The sequence below is a fragment of the Leucoraja erinacea genome, chromosome 27 (assembly GCF_028641065.1).
Source record: "Leucoraja erinacea ecotype New England chromosome 27, Leri_hhj_1, whole genome shotgun sequence".
NCBI lineage: Eukaryota > Metazoa > Chordata > Chondrichthyes > Rajiformes > Rajidae > Leucoraja > Leucoraja erinaceus.
Genome location: NC_073403.1, coordinates 20,846,067 through 20,866,903, shown reverse-complemented (window position 1 = coordinate 20,866,903; position 20,837 = coordinate 20,846,067). Strand labels below are relative to the sequence as shown.

The 20,837-nt window shown below is 44.0% G+C and overlaps 1 protein-coding gene across 3 annotated transcripts in view; it reads right to left on the bottom strand.

The window, feature by feature from the left end:
- Window positions 1-20,837, bottom strand: part of samd14 (sterile alpha motif domain containing 14) — a 119,555-nt gene that overhangs the window by 57,611 nt on the left and 41,107 nt on the right. Inside the window, exons 1-3 of one of the 3 annotated variants that reach the window (XM_055657273.1) lie at window positions 6,984-7,236; window positions 4,128-4,285; window positions 727-1,099 (exon numbers count right to left, since the gene is read on the bottom strand). In XM_055657273.1, the coding sequence (XP_055513248.1) occupies window positions 727-1,066 (340 nt within the window). In that variant the 5' untranslated portion in view covers window positions 1,067-1,099; window positions 4,128-4,285; window positions 6,984-7,236. Of the gene's footprint in view, window positions 1-726; window positions 1,100-4,127; window positions 4,286-6,983; window positions 7,237-20,837 lie in introns of those variants that run through there. The other 2 variants (XM_055657271.1, XM_055657272.1) reach the window with 2 other exon arrangements.

Sequence of the window (20,837 nt, the reverse complement as noted above, 5' to 3'; positions counted from 1 at the left end):
TTCAGGCCCAGTGGCTGAGCTTTGCAGCTTCTGACTCTCATCACTAGGGGGCAGATCTGAGTAGCCGAGGCTATCTTTCGGCATCTGCCAAGGACACCCTCTTTTAAGAAAGTGGTTTCTATGGAATGAATCTCCATCCAAGTTGTGCAATTAACTGCAATATCCTGGGCCACATCTCCAATGTTTACTGTAAACTTTGTCTAAGTTGCCAGATGAGATACAAGGAACTGCAGATGCTGGCTTACAAAAAAAACAACAAAGTGTTGGAGTAACTCAGGGTGTCAGGCAGCATCTCTGAAGGACATGGAGAAGCAACGTTCAGATCCAGATGCTTGAAGAAGGGTCCCGACCTGAAACTTCGACAATCCATGTCCTCCAGAGATGCTTAAGAAGGAACTGCAGATGCTGATTTAAATCGATGATAGACACAAAAAACTGAAGTAAGTCAGCGGGACAGGCAACATCTCTGGAGAGAAGGAATGGATGACGTTTTGGGTCGAGACCCTTCATCAGACTGAAGAAGGGTCTCGGCCCAAAACGTTACCTATTCCTTCTCTCCAGAGATGCTGCCTGTCCCGCTGAGTTAGGCAGCTCTCTGTGTCTATCCCTCAGAGATGCTGCCTGATCTGCTGAGTTACTCCAGCAATTGGTGTTTGTTTTTTTTTGTATATACTGCCCAATGTTTTGCACAAAGAAAAGGCCAGAAATAAAGGAATGTTATCTCACCAGTAGAAAATGAATTACAAAATAGAGTAACGGCACCTTCACTGTACTTCTCTGCTCTCCTCTCCCTCCGCGTGTGAACTGGAGACGTGTCGGAGCTGTGGCAGGATTTGGAGGGGGAGCTGGTCGGAGTCAGACCCAGGGCTTCCTGGGAGGAAGCATTGGTCAGAGTCTGGAATCGTGCCTTTGCCATCGACGCCTGCTCCTCCTCCTCAAACGTCCTCCTCACAATGTTCACATCGAAGGAGAAGGACGCGGCCCGCTGGGAGGGAGATGCCGAGGAGATGACGGATTCTGACGACGGAGAGGAGCCTCGGAGTGAGGAATGGAGGGGAGATCTCATATTGTGCAGTGGGCTTCCGTAGCTGTCCGATACCTGAAATGATCAAAGGCAAAGCACAATGGGTTTATAGCAAAGTGTAGGAAGGAACTGCAGATGCTGGTTTAAACCGAAGACAGAGGCAAAATGCAGGAGTAACTCAGTGGGACAGGCGGCATCTCCGGATAGACGGAATGGGTGACGTTTCGGGTTGAGGCCCTTCTTCAGAATAGTCAGGAGAAAGGGAAACGAGAAATATAGACAGTGATCTAGAGCGATCTAGAACAAATGAATGAAAGATATGCAAAAGAGTAACAATGATAAAGGAAACAGGCCATTGGTACCCTTTTACTAGGTGAGAACGGGAATTTGGTGCAAGTTGGGTGGGGGGAGGGATGGAGAGAGAGGGAATGCAGGGGTCCTTTAGTAAAATTGTATTCATACGGACCAATGCAGTAGGATTAAACTCTGATGCTGCTTGATGTCTATTTCATCATTTCAGCTACAATATTCCACATTATCTCAAATTTTCTATTGTTTTGGTTGACAATTTTCTCCCATTGACCTCTCCAGAAAACCTTGATCCTCACTGAAATGTAATTCGCCGGGTCTACAGATAGAAAACAAAACAGCACAGCACAAGGATGTCCGAAGAAGGGTGTTGGTCATCCATTCCTTCTCTCCAGAGATGCTGCCTGCTCCGCTGAGTTACTCCAGCTTTTTGTGTCTATCTTCAGCACTAGGAAAGGTTGTTTGGCTCGTGTCTGTGCCAAATGTGATGCTAAGATAAACTCGCCTGCCTGCATGTGATCCATATCCCTCCATCCCCTGAAAATCCACATGCCTATTGAAACACTCTTTAACCCCACTGTCATATCTGTCACCATCACCATCTCTGGCAGCACGCTCCAGGCACCCACCACTCAATGTGAAAAGATCCCCTTTAAACTTTATCCCCCTAATCCTTAAGCCCCTGCCCCACTTAGGAGACCTAAACAGCAACCTCTTGCGACCTTGCCCGCCACCCAAGTTTTCCATGAGGTCACCGGAGGTTTCACTCCCCCTAATGATCGAAAGTGGTTTCCGCATGGTCGGGGCTTCATCTAGGTTGCTGCTATTTTTTCATCATGATTAAAACCGGCCTCGACTAAAAATAGGTTGCCGTTTTAAAAATCGAGAATTTTTTAGTCGCAGGTCTAGTCGAAGCCGGTTTTCTTCATAGTCGAGGAAGGTTTTGAACATATGCGTGGGAGGTGGTAGGAGGTTGCAGGTCACCTCGACCTTGATTTTTTTTTTTGGGTGTTGGGCAAGGTCACCAGAGGTTGCTGTTTATGTCTCTTAAATGGATCAGGGGCTTTAAAGTATTTGAGTATAAGAGCAGGGAGGTTCTACTGCAGTTGTACAGGGTCTTGGTGAGACCACACCTGGAGTATTGCATACAGTTTTGGTCTCCTAATCTGAGGAAAGACATTCTTGCCATAGAGGGAGTACAGAGAAGGTTCACCAGACTGATTCCTGGGATGGCAGGACTTTCATATGATGAAAGACTGGATAGACTCGGCTTGTACACACTAGAATTTAGAAGATTGAGGGGGGATCTTATAGAAACATACACAATTCTTAAGGGGTTGGACAGGCTAGATGCAGGAAGATTATTCCCAATGTTTGGGAAGTCCAGAATTAGGGGTCACAGTTTAAGGATAAGAGGGAAGTCTTTTAGGACCGAGATGAGAAAATCATTTTTTACACAGAGAGTGGTGAATCTGTGGAATTCTCTGCAACAGAAGGTAGTTGAGGCCAGTTCATTGGCTATATTTAAGAGGGAATTAGATGTGGCCCTTGTGGCTAAAGGGATCAGGGGGTTTGGAGAGAAGGCAGGGATGGGATACTGAGTTGGATGATCAGCCATGATCATATCGAATGGCTCGAAGGTCCGAATGGCCTACTCCTGCAACTATTTTCTATATTTTCTAAAGCTGTGCCTCTCGTCTTTGACATTTCCAATCTGAGAAAAAGGCTCTGACTCTACCCTATCTACAACCTCTCACCATTTTATATACTTCTATCAGGTCTACCCTCAACCTCTGGAGTTCCAGAAAAAACAATCCAACCTCTCCGATTAGCTATTGCCTCCTAATCCAGGTTAAATTTTGGTGATCCACTTCTTCACCCTCTCCAAAGTCACAAAATCTTCTGTGTAATGTGGCAATCAGAACTATATGCAATACTGCAAATGTGGACCAACCAAAACCTTAAAACGGCAAGCATACCATAGCGTTGTATAATACTCTATCTTCTCGTGTTGTCACCATCAGGGAGTTACGGACTTGGAGCCTAAGATTCCTTTGTGTATGAGTCTTGGCACTAACTATACTTTTCCCATATATTCGAGCTCCCAACGCTCAAATCCTCACACTTGCTTGGATTAAACTCCATCTGCCATTTCTCCACCCATTTCTGTAGCTAATCTATTCTTCCTGTACACTTTGACAGCCTCCCTCCCAGTCCGCAACCTCAGCAAATAACCCAGAAACCCATTCTACACTCCGGCACATAAGCAATGAAAACGAGGAGAATATTTGATCACGGGTCTCCTCCCACATCCCAAGGATGTGCGGGTTTGTAGGTTAATTGGCCTCTGTAAAAGTACCCTTAATGTTTAGGAAGTGAATGAGAAAGTGGGATAACATTGAACTAGGAAGAATGGGCGATTGATGGACGGTGTGGAGTTGGTGTGCTGAAGGACCTGTTTTCATCCTGTATCGTTAAACTAATCGCTAATTATAACAAATCACAAGTTAAGGTAACTGAGACCAAATGGAGTGTTCTGCCATGAGACATGGAATCATACAGCACATACAGCCTATTGAGAAAAAAGCCAACACCCCAACTTGTTCATAACGACCAAAATGCTCCATCGAAACTAGTCCCAGATGGTTGACTGGAATTAGCTAATTGCTTAGATTACGATCTGGTTTGAGGTCTGCTGGATGCTGGGATCAACCACACACTGTCCTTACCAAGTGATCAATGCAGGATGAGGATGTGGGGTCTTTTCAATCCCACAGTCAAAATAATGACTTACCTTTCTTTCTAGGCTGTCATCACCTTCTGTGGAGCTTATGCTGTCTCTTAGCCGAGATCTGGAAGGTCGCTGTCGTCTTGCCTTAACAGACAGTTGGGCTCGAGCTTTTTGCAAGCTACTATCAAGTCTTTCAGTCTCTGGTATCGCTTCATTAAAATCTGCGACAATATTAAACATATTAATGCAGTCAGAATAAATGATAAAATGAGCATATACGATTGTCCATGGGGCATTATACTAAACTCATTGTATATTATATAACATTTATAATTAGAACCTATAACAACATTTCCAACTAGAGCAGCAGTTGAGCTGCTGCCTCACAGCACCAGAGACCCGGGTTCGATCCAGACTACTGGTGCTGTCTGTGAGAAGTTTGCATGTTCTCCCTGTGACCGCATGGGTTTTGTCCAAATGCTCCAGTTTCCTCCCACATTCCAAAGACGTGCAGGTTGGTAGAGTAATTGTTTTTTTTTGTAAATTGCTCATTATGTGTAGGATGCAAAACTGGGATAACACAGTGTATGGACACTGTGGGCTGAAGTGGTTGTTCTTGTGCTGTACTGTTCTATGTTCTATGAGTCCCAATATTGGGCAAGTTAAAATCATTCACTACAACTAATCTGTTGTTCGTACATTTTCGTTACACTGGGGCATAATATAGTATGGGGAACGATGGTCGGTATGGATCCGATGGGCTGAACTGCTTGTTTCCATGCTGTATTTCTAAAACTAAAAATTAAAAAACAAATTGAACCAAAGTGCGGCTGTAAAGCACAGATAATTAATTTTCCATTGGAGTGTCAGGTGGTATCATACTTCAGTTGTTGTGGGATAAGTTCACAAGTATGTAAGCGATTGGAGCAGAATTAAGCCATTCGGCCCATAGTCTACTCCACCATTAAATCATGGCTGATCTATCTCTCCTTCATAACCCCCTTCTCCTGCCTTCTCCCCATAACCCCTGCTGCTCTGCATTGTGCTCCCATCTGGAATTCAATTTCAAGGGCTTCAATTAAGACAAAATTTGGATGTGTAGGAATTCGCAGAGCCACGCCACACCATCCTGGCAAAGATAGACACAAAAAGCTACAGTAACTCAGCGGTTCAGGCAGCATCACTGGAGAAAATGAATAGGTGACATCTTTGAAAGAACTCAAATGACCGTGAATTGAAGATGGTGACGTCTCGTTGAGATTGTCAATGCTCCAGAACAAACTCGTACACTTATCAATTTATTCAGCTTGCAGAAGAAAGTAGACCAAGTTATCCTGGAACAACCCTTCATTGTTCAGTCCAATACAAATTTCCAATTCAATTACTCAGTTTTCATCAGGTATTCCACAGTCTGAGTTGGAGATTCACTGTTGCATTGAGACTCACAGTCGAAGGCACCACAATGGAAAGGTTTTCAAATCACTGAACATGCTCTCTGCAAAAGCACTTAAAAAAATATTTGAGAGAAACACAATGTATTCTAAGAGAAGCCAAAAGGCTTTTTATGTGAAATAAGTATTACACATCCAGTATTAATTAATGGCTTTATGGCTCTTAGCGCATTTTAAATGTGTTGTTAGCATCAATGAGAAATCTGGTTATACGCAAAACACAGACGTAGGCAGGAGCTGAGAAGGAATAAAATGTTTCATAAAGATAACATTGTCAGTCTAAGTAGACAAGGGTTAGTACTGATAATGGATGACATTTTAGAAACTCAAATGACGAAAGTAGCAACTTATGCTTACACCCAATAAGAGAGAGAGAGAGTGCTGGAATAACTCAGTCGGTCAGGCAGCAACTCTGGAGAACATGGATAGATGACGTTTCGGGTCTGGAGCCTTCTTCAGACTGATTGTAGGGGGGAGAGAAAGAAAGCTGGGAGAGAAGGGAGGCAGGACAAAGCCTGGCAGGTCATAGGTGAATAAGATGTGTAGGAAGGGTCGGCAGATGATGTTTTATAACAAAGATAGACACAACATGCTGGAGTAACTCAACAGGTCAAGCAGTATCTCTGGAGAAATGGAATAGGGGACGTTTTGGGTCGGAATCCTTTTCCAGACCAGCAGGTAATAGGTGGATACAGGCGAGGAGTGGTTTTGATAGGCAGGTGGAAGTAAAACTGACAGCTGTGGAACCGAACTCCAAGCCAAACCAATGCAATGAGGAGCAGAGGGAAGACAGGAAGATAAAGAGCAAAAGAAACCAGAGCAATATTTACAATAGGAAGAAGGACAAGCTGTATTTTTAATAAGCCACACAGTGCTAAGGAATTTAATTATTATTTGTATTTAATCCAAAGTAGCCCCGAACAGCAAACTCCCAGGTGAAATTGTGTCTATTGGAAAATTGGTGCAGGCACTACTGCATGCAATTTAACATAACTCTGTTTTCAATTTTGAAAGATACAGCATGGAAACAGGCCCTTCGGCCCACCGAGTCCACGCTGACCATCAAACACCTGTTCACACTAGTTCTATGTTATCCCACCTTCTGTATGCACTCCCTACACACCAGGGGCAATTTCCAAAAGCCAATTAACCTACAAACCCGCATGTTGTTGGGATGTGGGCACCCGGAGGGGACTCAGGGAGAACGTGCAAACTCTGCACAGACAGCACCCGAGGTCACGATCGAACCCGGGTGCACTACCAGCTGCACCACTGTGCCAGTGTGCCACCTTCATTGATATTTGATGAATGCCCTGATCAGTCACGCACACCTGATGATATATTGGAAAATCCACAAACCAAATTCTCTCTATTGCCAACAGAAAATTTATTTTTGGGGCAAATCTTTGCCCTTCAACAATCACTTACTGAACTTACATCTGACTCATTCATTTATCAATTTATTTACCTTGCAGAAGAAATGAAACCAATTTTTCCTCGAGCCACTGGACTGTTCAGGAATAATTAATTCTTCACTGAAGGCAACTGTGGGCAAATCTTTGTGAAAGTGTGCAATGCCTATTTAACAGCAACAGGTCTGATAATTGCAACCATGTGCCTCTGATATGATCATCTACCATACCCATACAATGCAGTACATTTTCTAATGACAACATTATATCAGCCAATGAGTTGAAAATGGGCATGAGGTATGAGTTATAGAATTGTGCACTTCAGCCCATCAATTCCACACTGACTATCACTTATTAGTGCTAATTCTACTTTATAGAAACGGAGAAAATAGGTGAAAGAGTAGGCCATTCAGCCCTTCGAGGCAGCACCACCATTCAATATGATCATGGCTGATCATCCAGAATCAGTACCCCGTTCCTGCTTTCTTCCCATATCCCTTGATTCCGTTATCCCCAAGAGCTATGTCTATCTTTCTCTTGAATCCCCCACACATTCCCATCAACTGATCCCAGATTCTGCCTCTCACCCACACACTAGGGGTAATTTAAAATGGGAACAAACCGGAGCACCCAGAGGAAGCCAATGCAGTCACAGGGAAAATCATGCAAACTCCACACAGTGGAAATCAGGATTGATCCCAGGCTGAAGGAACTGTGAGGCACCTGCACAAATGACTCATTGCGTACATTCTATTGAATGGTAGACAGAGTCAATTTACAAGGTCAACAGAGTTCATTTAAAGAAAGTTTTAAAAATAACTTCCAAGAAGTTGGCCTTGCACTTTTTTCTCTACACTTTCTCTGCAGCTGGAACTGTTTGGTTTCTCATTTGCACTTCCTGTGCTACTTAATATGGTATGATCTGCCTGGATAGCACACAAAAATAGTTTAAAACTCGATACATGTGACAATAATAAACCAATACCAAAGATGTCGGTGAGGCTGCACTTCGAGTACTGTGCTCATTTTTGCCCACCCTGCTCTGAAAATTATGTGATTAAGCTGCAGTGGGTGCAGAAAAGATTTAAGAGGCTTTCCTACATTTCCTCCCCAACCCCCTACCCATGATAAGTTTGAAGAAGGGTCGCAACTGAAAAGTCACCTATCCATGTTCTCCAGAGATGCTGCGTGATCAGCAAAGTTACTCCAGCACTTTGTATCTTTTTTTTATGGGGATTTTGCTAAAGCTTGAGGGCTTAGGCTATAGGGAGAGATTGGGCCGGGGAAGGACTTTATTCCTTGAAGCTCAGAAAGTGAGGGGTGATCTTATAGAGGTGGATAAGATCATGATGACCATAGATAGGATGAATGCATAGAGTCTTTTTTCCCCAGAGTAGAATCAAGAACTGCATGGCATACGTTTAAGGTGAGATGAGAAAGATTGAATAGGAACCTGAGGGACAACTTCTTCACATGGAGGGTAGTGGGTATATGGAACAAGATGCCAGAGAAAGTAATTGAAGCAGATACAATAACAACATTTAGAAGACATTTGGACAGTCACAGGGATGGAAAAGATACAGAGAGAAAATAAGCCAATGTTAGGGACCAGAGGAAATAGGGCACCTTGATCAACATGGGCAATTTTGGCCAAACTGTTTGGCCTGCTTCCATGCTCTATGTCTCTTTGAACAATACCAGTATGCAGAGCAGAGTGATATCTCTGGAAAAATGCAGTGAATGGGGGATTGCTACAGTATATACATCAGATGTACAATAGGTTTGGAGTGTGTGACACTGCCTATCTTTGCAGATTTTCCAAATGGTCTGAGCTTGCAGATGTGCAGAGTGATCGGGTACATGATTTACCAAAGGCTTCCCCTCTAATAACAGGCCTTTGAACTGAGCTAGGTTAAACTAGGGTGCTGCCCATAAGTTAAGGTATCCAATTCACCTCTACCCCATTGCAGACATTGGAGTTTACCTAAGGATGAACCACAGCACTGAGATCTATATTCTGCACTCTGCACTTCTCCTTTTATCCACCTATTGTACTTGAGTTTGACGATTATATTCATGTAAAGCATTACCTGATCTGTTTGGATAGCGTGCAAAACAAGGCTTTTCATTGTACCTCGGTGCACAGGCCAATAAGAAACCTAAACCTAAACTATTATTGATGGACTTGAATGCAGAGTTGAGATCACAAACCGAGCATCCATGATCTCTTTTAAAAAAGTTGAGCGGGCTGTGTGGCCGACTCCTTCTCCTAATCTTTAGATCCGTATGTTTACATAAAATCAATCTCAGTCACTTCCCGCAGGGTCGTCCCCAAGCTTGATTGATGGGGTAATTATCCAAAGACCTACGCCCTTACTGACTCAAGTTTCAGCACCCAACACAGCCGTTTAAAATAAGGAGACCGCAGTTCGCTTGTTGGTATTGAGCAGCAATCTGTGGAGGAACGTGGTCATTAATAATTGATGGCATTTAGCCCCATCACCAAGTAACTAAAGTCGTCAGTATCTGGTTATGTATGGCTAAAATAAAACGTGAGCACATATTGTTCCTCGGGAGGTATTGGTAATATCAATCTCATTCTCCCCGGCAAAATGCTCTGCGTCACAGGATTAATGGCTTTAATTAATTTCAGACTGATTGATAGATCTCCACTCTCTAAGAACACAAGGGCAAATTTCCATACATTCTTTCACTGCAAAACTCTCCTGCTTTCCATTCGGTTTGCTAGGGACCATGTAAGGCATATTGACCAAATATTTTTAATAACAGCAAATATCCCAGCGCAGAACATATTTCAATTTTAAAAATAGATCCATTAAACTCAGCCCAGTTTTAAAAGAGATTTAGACAGACTAAATGCAACGACGCCTAATACAGCAGATTACCTCAATTCAAAGGTAGTTTGAAGTGAAGCTGCACAACAAATCATCATTTAGTTATTATTACAATCAGAGATTTGATTACAGGTCACTAGCCGGTAACTAACGAGTAGTCCATGAGGCTATAAGGTTAAAATCTGGCTTCAATTGCTCACAATTTCAAAAAATATATATACTCTCACAGAACAGCTTGCTTCCATTAGAAGTAATGGGCACTCTTTGGCCTGAAGAAGAACAACATGTGCTTGCAGTGCCCGAGACCAGCAGTTAGAGCTCTTAATGTAAATAACATGATTTGAAAGTGCTAACACAGCTGCAATCTTCAAGAAAGGGCAAAGGTACAAATCTGGCAAGTGAGTTTGTCAGAAAAAGAAATAAATTTGAGTCGCTGCTTTTTGGCTCAGGAAAAATTGTCACGTTCAATAAATGTATGGTAATGGGTAGAAGACATATGTGTGAAGCAAAGCCATCTGATGTTGTATATTATACAACGCCAAGGCCCTGTGGATCTCCCAGTTGCTGACCATTTTAACTCCCATACTCATTCCCACACTGACCTTTCTGCCCTGGACCTCCTCCATTGACAGAGTGAGGTCACCCGCAAACTGGAGGAACAGCACCTCCATTTCTGCTTGGGTAGCTTACAACCCAACGGTATGAACATTGGCTTCTCCAATTATAGGTAACCTCTAACTTTCTTCACTCTACTCCTACTTTCCTTCCTCTAGCTTCACAATTCACAACATTTGTTGAATTCCCCAATTTTATGTACCTAACTATTCACCCCCCCCACCCTCCACCACCTTCCCCCTCCCCTTCCATGTGACCCACCTGGACTCGCACCTATTTGTCCCCCTCCCCTTACACATGCATTCCATCCTCTTGCTCCACAATTTGCAACTCTTCAAACTTGTCTCACCCCTTCTGTTCTAATCATTGTATTAGTTCGGTTACAAGGTTCCCAAGAGCATTTTTAATCATAAGTGTTATATTTCAGTACAAAACAAGAGAGGTGGCACAGGTGAGTGGCTAGAAATTCATATATCTTTGGCTGTTACAGGCAACAAGTACCACACCAAGAATGGCCTCTCCTGCACCTATTTTCTATGTTTCTATGTTTCTATCAACCTGCTAAATGGTGATGCTGGTGAGCAGACCAGCTGGAAGTGCATATGATGCTATGCTATGCTTGCGGCTGGCTGCGTGTCAGAATCCATGAGGAGAAGGGGGAGTAGGAGGACATTGGGAATTGGATATCCATGTAACTGCTGAGTGTGGATTACAAGGTCTGCGAACCGTGTGAAGTCTGCGGTGGAACAGGTAATCCACCCGGATCAAACCTGCGATATGCCTGGCACAAAAACCTCTAATGGCCTTGTGCTGCTCGAGGACACCATCACCTCCACGCTGGACAGTGGGGTGGACCTCTGCCCATTCAGCTTGGACCAGGAGAAGGCCACTGGTAAGGTATTGCACGTGTAAGGTGGAAGTGATCTCCAAAATTAGCTTTGGGAAAAGAATCAGCAGTTGGATCCGACTTAGACAAAAGTGCTGGAGAAACTCAGCGTGTTTCTCCAGCACTTTTGTCTACCTTCGATTTTCCAGCATCTGCAGTTCCTTCTTGAACAGTTGGATCCAACTGCTCCATGGAGACACCAGGGCAGCACGGTGGTGCAGTGGTAGAGTTGCTGCCTTACAGAGTTGCTGCCAGAGACCTGGGTCCGATCTTGAGCAAGGGTGCTGTCTGTACAGTGTTTGTACGTTCTCCCCATGATCTGCTCGCGTTTTCTCCGGTTTCCTCCCACACTCCAAAGACGTACAGTTTTGTAGGCTAATTGGCTCGGTAAAATTGTAAATTGTCCCTAGTGTGTGTAGGATAGTGTTAGTGTGTGGGGATCACTGGTCAGAGTGGGCTTGGTTAGCCGAAGGGCCTGTTTCACGCTGTATCTCGGAACTAAACTAAAACTAGAGCAGTCCATATGAATGGGTGGGTCTCAAGTAGCTTCTCCATTAAGTCTGGAGTCAAGCAGGGTTGCACACTCTCCCCCACCTTCTTTGTGTGCTGCATTGGACCCTTTTATGAGTCCATCAGGATGGATATAGGCACAAGAGGAGTGACAACATCAGGCAGTGAGGGGGCCCAGATCAAAGCCTCACCGGACATGGTTGATGTCACTATCACCTGATCGGTCCAGATTGGCCAGCATCTGTGACCAGGGCAACAGGGGCTGGGGTCAAGTGCAGGAAGACCATGCTCTTTTGTGACTGGACAGACCCCTCACCATCAAGTCCCACCACCAGAAGGTGCTGGAGATCAGGTTCGGGTAGGGCCGAGGGTCGAGTCATGTGTTAACCATATAACAATTACAGCACGGAAACCATCACTATCTGGAATCATTCCGAGGGAGTCACAATATCTACAGTCACAATTGCTTGAGTTAACTGCTGCAGGTCCTCTGCACTGTGCCATTTTAGTAGTGATCTCACTACTTTAGAATATCCAGCCCTTTGCATAATACATGCAAAAGATCTTGTTATCCAACTGCAAAGAATCATTTAAAACAGAGATTTTAACAGTTGTAGCTGAAACATAGCAAGACGTGCAACTGTCAGGTAGGTTGCTGTTTCTCTGTGATCTGTAAACACTCTCTAATTAATTCTGATTTTAACACCCGAAATTCATTGACTGCATTATCTGTTATTCTGAATTTCCGTGTTCTTTGACAGATGATGCCACTTCTGGAAATCAAGTCTTTCCAGAAGTCAGTCTATCAGCAGGAGAAAATTGTTAATAAATGAAGTACTTCCTATCAGCAATAGAAAAAATTTGGAGTGCCTCAGGAAATAACTTATTTAACAAAACAACCAATCACTGTATTGTCATCAGGATTTTGTTATGTGGGTGATATTTGGATGGGCCTAGTTAAGGACTAGGTTTCTGCTCAGTCTGCCTTGGCCTGCGCAATCTCCCGGTTGACAAACACTAACTCCCCTTCCCACTCCCTTTTTGTCATGGGCCTCCACCATGGTCAGAGTGAGGCCAAACACAAATTGGAGGAACAGCACCTCATATGTCACTGGCAGCTTACAAGCAGAGGTATTAAAATTGGTTTCTCTAATTTCAAATAAAGGGCCTGTCCCACGAGTATGCGACCTGCATGCGGCAAGCGCAACCTAAAGGTCCGGTCTCACCAGCATGCGCCTGCATGCGGCACGTGCGACCTAAAGGGCCGGTCCCACCCGGAGGTCGAGTGAGAGACACGGCATCGAGGCGGCTGCGGGCCGGAAGGACGTTGCCGCGCGGAATTTTTAAACACGGTCAGTTTTTCGGAGCCCCGCGCGATGTCGGGACCAGCTCCGCACAACTCCATACAGCTCCGGCGATCGAAGTGGAACCGGCCCTTTAGGTCATACGGGTCAAGCGATCACGTTAGGTCGTGCTTGCCGCATGCAGGCGCATGCTGGTGGGACCAGCCCTTTAGGTTGCGCTTGCCGCATTGTGTCGCATGCTCGTGGGGCAGGCCCTTAATCCTTGCATCCCCTCTCTCTCCGTCCCTCCTCCACCCTGTCATTCTACTAATTTCACTGCCGCCCTGATTAGTTTCATTGTATATATCCACCCGTTATCATCTTTCCACAGCCAACAATGGACCATTGTGGGCTCCACTTTACCTTGATCTTCATTGGTGGCTCTGATTTGTTTTTTTCATACCTTTCATCGATTTGTTCTTTGTACCTTCTTATACCTCTAGTTTCCCTCTCCCCGACTCTCTGACTGAAGAAAGGCCTAGACCCGAAACATCATCCATTTCTTCTCTCCAAGGATGCTGCCTGACCCGCTGTTACTCTAGCATTTTATATCTATCTAGTTAAGAAATATATCTTTGATCTTGATGTAAAGGAATAACATTTTGGATCGTGGATGAGCCCTGGTAGTGAGCAATGGATTACGGTTTATGAATGCTTAAATCATCTTTGGGTACAGTAGGGACTTGACTCGCTTGCACATGGGCCCTCCCACCAAGATTCAGAGAATTAAATTCACTGTTTGATATTTTAAATGAAATACTGCTTTCAACTCAAAAAGCTCACTAAGAAGGAACGGAAAAGCATCTGGAGCAGGTTGTGACCCCACAAGCCTCCTCCACAGAACATCGCAGGAACACTCCCTTCGACCCACAATAACCATGCTAAACTTGATGCGTAGTTAAAAAAATCTCAATTTAAATTAAAGGACGTTCTTTTAGGAAGGAGATGAGGAAAATTTTATTTAGTCAGAGGGTGGAATTCTTTGCCACAGAAGGCTGTGGAGACCAAGTCAATGGATATTTTTAAGGCAGATTTACATAGATTTTTGATTAGTACAGGTGTCAGAGTTTATGGGCAGAAGGCGGGAGAATGGGGTTGGGAGGGAGAGATAGATAAGCCATGATTGAATGGCAGAGTAGACTTGATGGGCCGAATGGTCTAGTTTTACTCCTATCACATGACCGTATGACTTCCTCTGCCTGTACTTGATTAATTCCCTGCATATCCAGGTGCCTATGTAAAAGCCTATTCAATATCACTATCATATCTGCCTCCACCGTTGCCTCTAGCAGCGTGTTCCAGACACCCACCACTTTGTGTCAAACACCTGCCCCACACATCACCTTTAAACTTTGCCCCTCTTACCTTAAAACTCTGCCCTCATGTTTATATAACTTCCACCTTGGGAAAATGCTTCTGACTGTCTAACCTATCTTAAGCCCCACCTAATTCGATACACTTCTTTCAGGCCTCCCCTCAGCCTCTGAGAAAACAATCCAAGATTGACCAATCTCTCCTTTTGGCTTATACTTTCTAATCCATGCGGCATTCTGGAACACCTCACCAAAGCCTCCACATCCTTCCTGTAATGGGGCGACTGCATACAATACTCCATATAAATATAATTACAATGCTCCATACGGTAGGATTGTGGCTGACAATAGGCAATAGACAATAGGTGCAGGAGTAGGCCATTCGGCCCTTCAAGGCAGCACCGCCATTCAATGTGATCATGGCTGATCATCCCCACTCTTGAATCTTGACATTGATTTTACTTCCCTGTCTAATTCCCCTCACCTTTCTTTCCCCTCATGCAAACTCTGGAAGTCCAGTCCTTGAATACAAGTAAAACCAAACATCTCTCTCGTGTTCAACAGCCCACATTGCTCATCTTCTCAGCCTTATAGGGCTGACCCATTTTGTGCAAAGCTCTGCTCCCAGTGCAAGACTTTCTATCCAAAGGACCAGCCTCTGGGCATCATGTCAGTGCCTTTTAAAATTCTAGGTTTCAATGAAATCACCTCGAATTCTTCTCAGCCCCTGAGGGAATAGGCCCGTCTTATTCAATCAAGTACAAACTGGGGAATTGAACTCGAGACCTCACAGACGTGCTTCGATGCTCACTGGATAAGTTTGTTGACCCATCAGGAGATTGCAGTGCCACATTTTTTAGCTGAGCTGGTGTTTTTGCTCACAGAGTAATTTCTACCTGAGTGAAGCTGTCAATCTCCACTTGGATGATATCCCAGCTGAAATATTCATACATGGCTGATTATACTTGGTAAAAACAAGCCTCGACATCACTCAGTTTTCTGATTCAAATCACAACTGCATTTGTTGAATAAAATTTATAATATAGGACGGCACAGCCCTGGAATAAGCCCTATGGCTCGCAATGTACATGCCAAACATGATGCCAAGCTAAACTCATCTCCTCTGTTTCCTGATGCCTGGACTCAAGGTTCACAAAACTATCCTAAACATTCCTTGCAGAAACAAGGAACTGCAGATGCTGGCTTAAACAAAAGGACACAAAATACTGGAGTAACTCAGCAGGTCAGGCAGCATCTCTGGAGAACTTGGGCAGGTGACGTTTCAGGTTGGGAGCCCTTTACAGACTGACTGTTCGGGCAGGGACGGTTCGGGGTGGGGGGGGGGGGGGGGGGGGAAAGCTGGGAGAGAGGAGAGGCAGGACAAAGTGTGGTAGAGAATAGGTGGACACAAGTGATGGGGCTTTCCTTGGGCAGATGGTTGGAACAAAGACAAGAAATTAAAGCGGAAGGTGTGAGACAGACTGATGGAGGAGTTGCAAATTGTGAAGCCAGAGGAAGGAATGTACAAGGAAGGGGAGGGGAGAAGTAGGTGTGGCCAGACGCCGCACAGGGGGAGCGGAAGGGGGGAGTAAATGTAGGGACGTGTCGGGGGAGAAAGGGGAGTGGGAGGGGGAGGTTGTTAGAGGTTAGCTAATATTGGAGAATTCAAGGTTCATGTCATTGTGACGTAAGCTATCCAAGCGGAATATGAGGGGTTGTACTAAATTTTGAAATGCCCATACATTCATATGCAATGAGTTTCCAGGACTCAGTGGGGATACATTTAAGTGTGAACAATAATCTCTTGGCAATTTTAACTGGAAGAAGCAGCTTAATTATTGGAGTATACTTAAAGGATTCATAAACCATATTCCCTATGTTAATTTCCTCCAATATGCAGATGGATGGGACAATTGCTCTTTCTTCCAAAACCAAATTGGTCAATTGATGACTCAAACATATTTCATATAAAATCTCCCTCATTTTGAATAATAACAATATGTTATTGTATTAATGATATCATAGACATATTCTTCAACTAATAGAAATGCTATTGTAAGATTCAGGTTCTGCAAAAACAAATGTTAATTAAATATAAAGAATGAAGTACATTTGTCATGGCGACATTTAAAATATGAAGTATCTTTCTCCAAAGATTAGTAAGGGTGATCAGGAGTTATGGGGCGAAGGAAGCAGAATGGGGTTAACAGGGAAAGATAGACCAGCCATGATTGAATGATGGAGTAGACTTGATGTGCCGAATGGCCTAATTTTGCTTCTAGAACTTATGAACATGAATGTGCAAAAAAATCACTATTGTGTATGTGAATCATATTGAGGTAGGAATTATTCTAGTTCTACGTATATTCAGATAGTCACAAAAAAATACACAAGGCCATATCATATTGACTGAACTGAATTGACTGTCTGAGGGATACAGCATGGAAACAGGCCCTTCAGCCCACTGTGTCCACACCATCCATAAATTACCCCTTCCCACTAGGTCTATGTTATCTCATTTTCTCATCCACTCCCTACACGCTAGGCATAATTTTACAGAGGCCAATTAACCTACAAACCCAAACTACTTTAGGATGTGGAAGGAAACTGGAGGAAACCCACATGGTCGCAGGAAGAACATGAAAACTCCACACAGACAGCATCTGAGGTCAGGATCGAACCCAGGTCCCTGACTCTGGGAGGCAACAGCTCTACCAGCTGCACCACTATGCTGCCCTTATTCATTCTATTTTTTCAGTGAGAAATCTATTAGTTAAAAAAGAATATTAAGGTAGGTTTTGGAGCTATTAAATTTTGAATAGCTCAATATCACGAAATCAGCAGCTATAAGAGGAAAGCCCCCCGCTCTTTGGGCAATCATCAGCTGACGAACAACCTGAACGAGTATTACTGCAGGCTTGAAAATCAGAAACGTAACCCTGAAACCCCCTCCCCAACAAACACAGCCAGACCCCAGTCTGCAAAGAATGGACCATGCACCCTCTCCTCTGCCCACCTGGCTAAATGATCCTGATTTGTGCCATTTACTTTGAATGGCTGTTGACGTTCTGAAATATATGCTTTTTTTTTGTTATTTTGAACAATTATTTCAGGTCAATTACAAAACAGCCAGAAACAAAAATAAAAATTTAGGAGTCTAATCATCATTATCATTATGCCAGTGGATAATTAGCAAGACACATCCATGATGTAAAATATAGTAATCCCTTGATTTAACGGACCTCTTTATAACGGATTTCAGTTATAGCGGACGACCCACCGACGCTTGTCGACACCACCCGCGGCCTCCCTGGCCACTGACAGCCCTGTCTGCCCACACCCACACTGCCCCACACAGCTTCCTCAGCCACTTTCAAGCCATGCCTGCTGCCGCCACTGCCACGGCCACCGCCGACCCTTACCTGCACTCCAGCCGCCCGTGGGCCGCGACCATTGACTCCACCGATCCTCGCCTCTCTCCTGGCCGCCAGCAAGCCAGGGCCGTCAACTCACCTGGATTCCAGACCCAGTTCCGGACCGACAGTCTGAAGAAGGGTCTCGACCTGAAATGTCACCTATCTATGTTATCCAGAGATGCTGCCTGACCTGTTGAGTTACTCCAGCACTTTGTGTCCTATTGTGTATTAACCAGCAGCTGCAGTTGTTTGTTTCTACAACTTACACAATGATAATATCTTACTCAGTTGGAGCGGACAATCAGCAAAAACGGACACCATTCCCTCCCCCCACCCCACCCCTCCCCTACTGTCTGTTATAATGAGGGTTTACCGTAATACCATTTTTGCCAATGTGCTCTAATTAATAAAAACATCACAAAATCCAAAGACAATCTGTTCATGTTTGTATTAACGTGCATGTGAGGTCGGAAGGGAATTGTTGCGAAATTCATTTGGAATAAAATTAGCATTAACTAAGCTTACCAAGCAGAAATGAAAAGCCGGTGAAAACCCAAGGGTTAATACGAAAACGGGCTAGGGGATAAATCATATTGGTACAGAGTGATTGGAATTGTATTTTGCGATGAATACAGTTTGGCATTGATGGACTGATTTGATTTGTCTTTTGTTTGGTTAACACTAATAATACAGGTAATAATATTAGTCCCTTGATTCACGAAGATTAGCAACAAATCAGTTATTTCTACTGATGAAACACCTCTCCCCATGTCCCCTTTTACTTATATATCTGCCACTGGCCTTATATTACTCTTCTCTCCTTATCTGATGCCACTTTGCCTCCATTTCTTAGCCTTAGTCCACCCATCTGCCAACCTAACCCCCCTCACCTGTATCCACTAATCACTTGCCAGACGTCTTCTTGCCCCCACCTCTTTTCCAGCTTTCTCCCCCCTACTACAATGTCAGAAGAAGGGTCCCAAAGAGAAACATCCCCAGTCTATCCCTCCACAGATGCTGCCTGACCCGCTGTGTTATTTCAGTACTTTGTATTTTGCACAAGCAATTATTTTCCAGGATAACTTAATTGTCCAGCTTTTCTCAAATGTATAACGATCAGAATCTAATGATTTCACATATCAGAGTATTCTAGTGATGCATGGATTGAAATTTTTTTCCACATCACACCAGGGAAAAAAAATAACATTTGCTCCTCATAGTGATTACGAACAGTACAAACACATTCAGATGTCTCTCCACTTACGGTAATTGTAGTAATCAGAACAATATACAATACTCCATCTGTGGCCTAACTAACGTTTTTTTGCAGATTGAACATGACTTCTCTACTCTTGCATATGCCCCATCAACTAAAACCAAGAATCTCACATGATTTACGACCTGACTCATCAGCCTTCAGAAACCCGGAAGAACACAGTTTGAAGAAGGGTCTCGACCCGAAACGTCTTCCATTCCTTCTCTCCAGAGATGCTGCCTGGCCCGCTGAGTAACTCCAGCATTTTGCAGTTCTTTCTTACATAGACCATGCACCTTGTGTTACTCATCAGTACGTAATATTCTCCAAATTATGTTTTATTGACTTATTCCTGCAGACTCAAATTTACTTCCTCAATATCATTCACACTGGTACCTTTGGCAAAGTTTTCAATTGTTTTGTTTAGAGATTTAGTTTAGTTTAGGGATACAACTTGGAATCAGGCCCTTTAGCCCACTGATTCCACACCGACCATCCGTCAACCATTCACATTAGTTTTACGTCCTCCCACTTTCTCATCCGCTCCCTCCACATTAAGGAAACATTTACAGAAGCCAATTAAACTACAAACTCGCACGTCTTTGGGATGTGGGAGGAAACCGGAGCACTCAGAGGAAACCCGCACGGTCACAGGGAAAATATGCAAACTCTACACAAAAAGCAGCCGAGGTCAGGATTGAACCCTGGTCTTTGGCGCTATAAGGGAGCAGCTCCACCACATGTGCCACTGTGCCCCCATTTTATCATCCACTTCCCACTCATGCAATGAATGAAAAATTAAGGATTTACCTGCCAGTATTTTTCATGCACTCTTCTTGCCAATCTAATTTCCTTTCAATTTCATCGCAGTTTCTCCTATAGTCTTCCTGCACTGCTGAACAACACAGTGGTATAGCTGGTACAGCTGCAGCTTCTCAGACCCAGCAACTGCAGTTCTATCCTGACCTCTGGAGCTACCAGTGTGGAGTTTGAATTATTTCCCTGTGACTGCATGGGTTCCTCTGAGTGCTTGAATTTCCTCCCACATACTAATCATAAGGAGGTGGGTAGATTAATTGGTTTCTGTAAATTGCCTCAAATGTTTAGATGAGCAGTAGAATGTAGAGGGAGTTGATTGGACTTGGAGGAAAATAAAATGGGATGAGTTTAGGATTGGTGTAAAGGAATGTTTGATGGTTGGCACAGACTTGGTAGGACAAAGGATCTGTGTCTGTGCTGAATGACTTGATAAGGACGCAAAAAAATTAAGAACAGAGTAGACCACTCTGCCCCTCAAGCCTATCCCGCCATTCAATACGTTCATGGCTGATCTCCCCAAGGCCATGACTGATCTAAATGGCTATCAATTCCCTCATCTTTCAAAAAATTATCTACCTCCTGAGTGCGAGGCAGAATATATAATACAAGCTTGAGGGGTCACTTTTTCACACAGAGGTTGGTGTGTATTTGTGACAAATTGCCTGTGAAGTGGTCAGGCAGCTACAATAACAACATTTCATAAGGTCATAGGTGATAGGAGTAGAATTAGGCCATTTGGCCCATCAAGTCTACTCCGGTATTTAATCATGGCTGATCTATCTCTCCCTCCTAACCCCATTCTTCTGCCTTCTCCCCATAGCCTCTGACACCTGTACTAATCAAAAATCTATCTATCTCTGCCTTAAAAATATCCCCTGACTTGACCTCCACAGCCTTC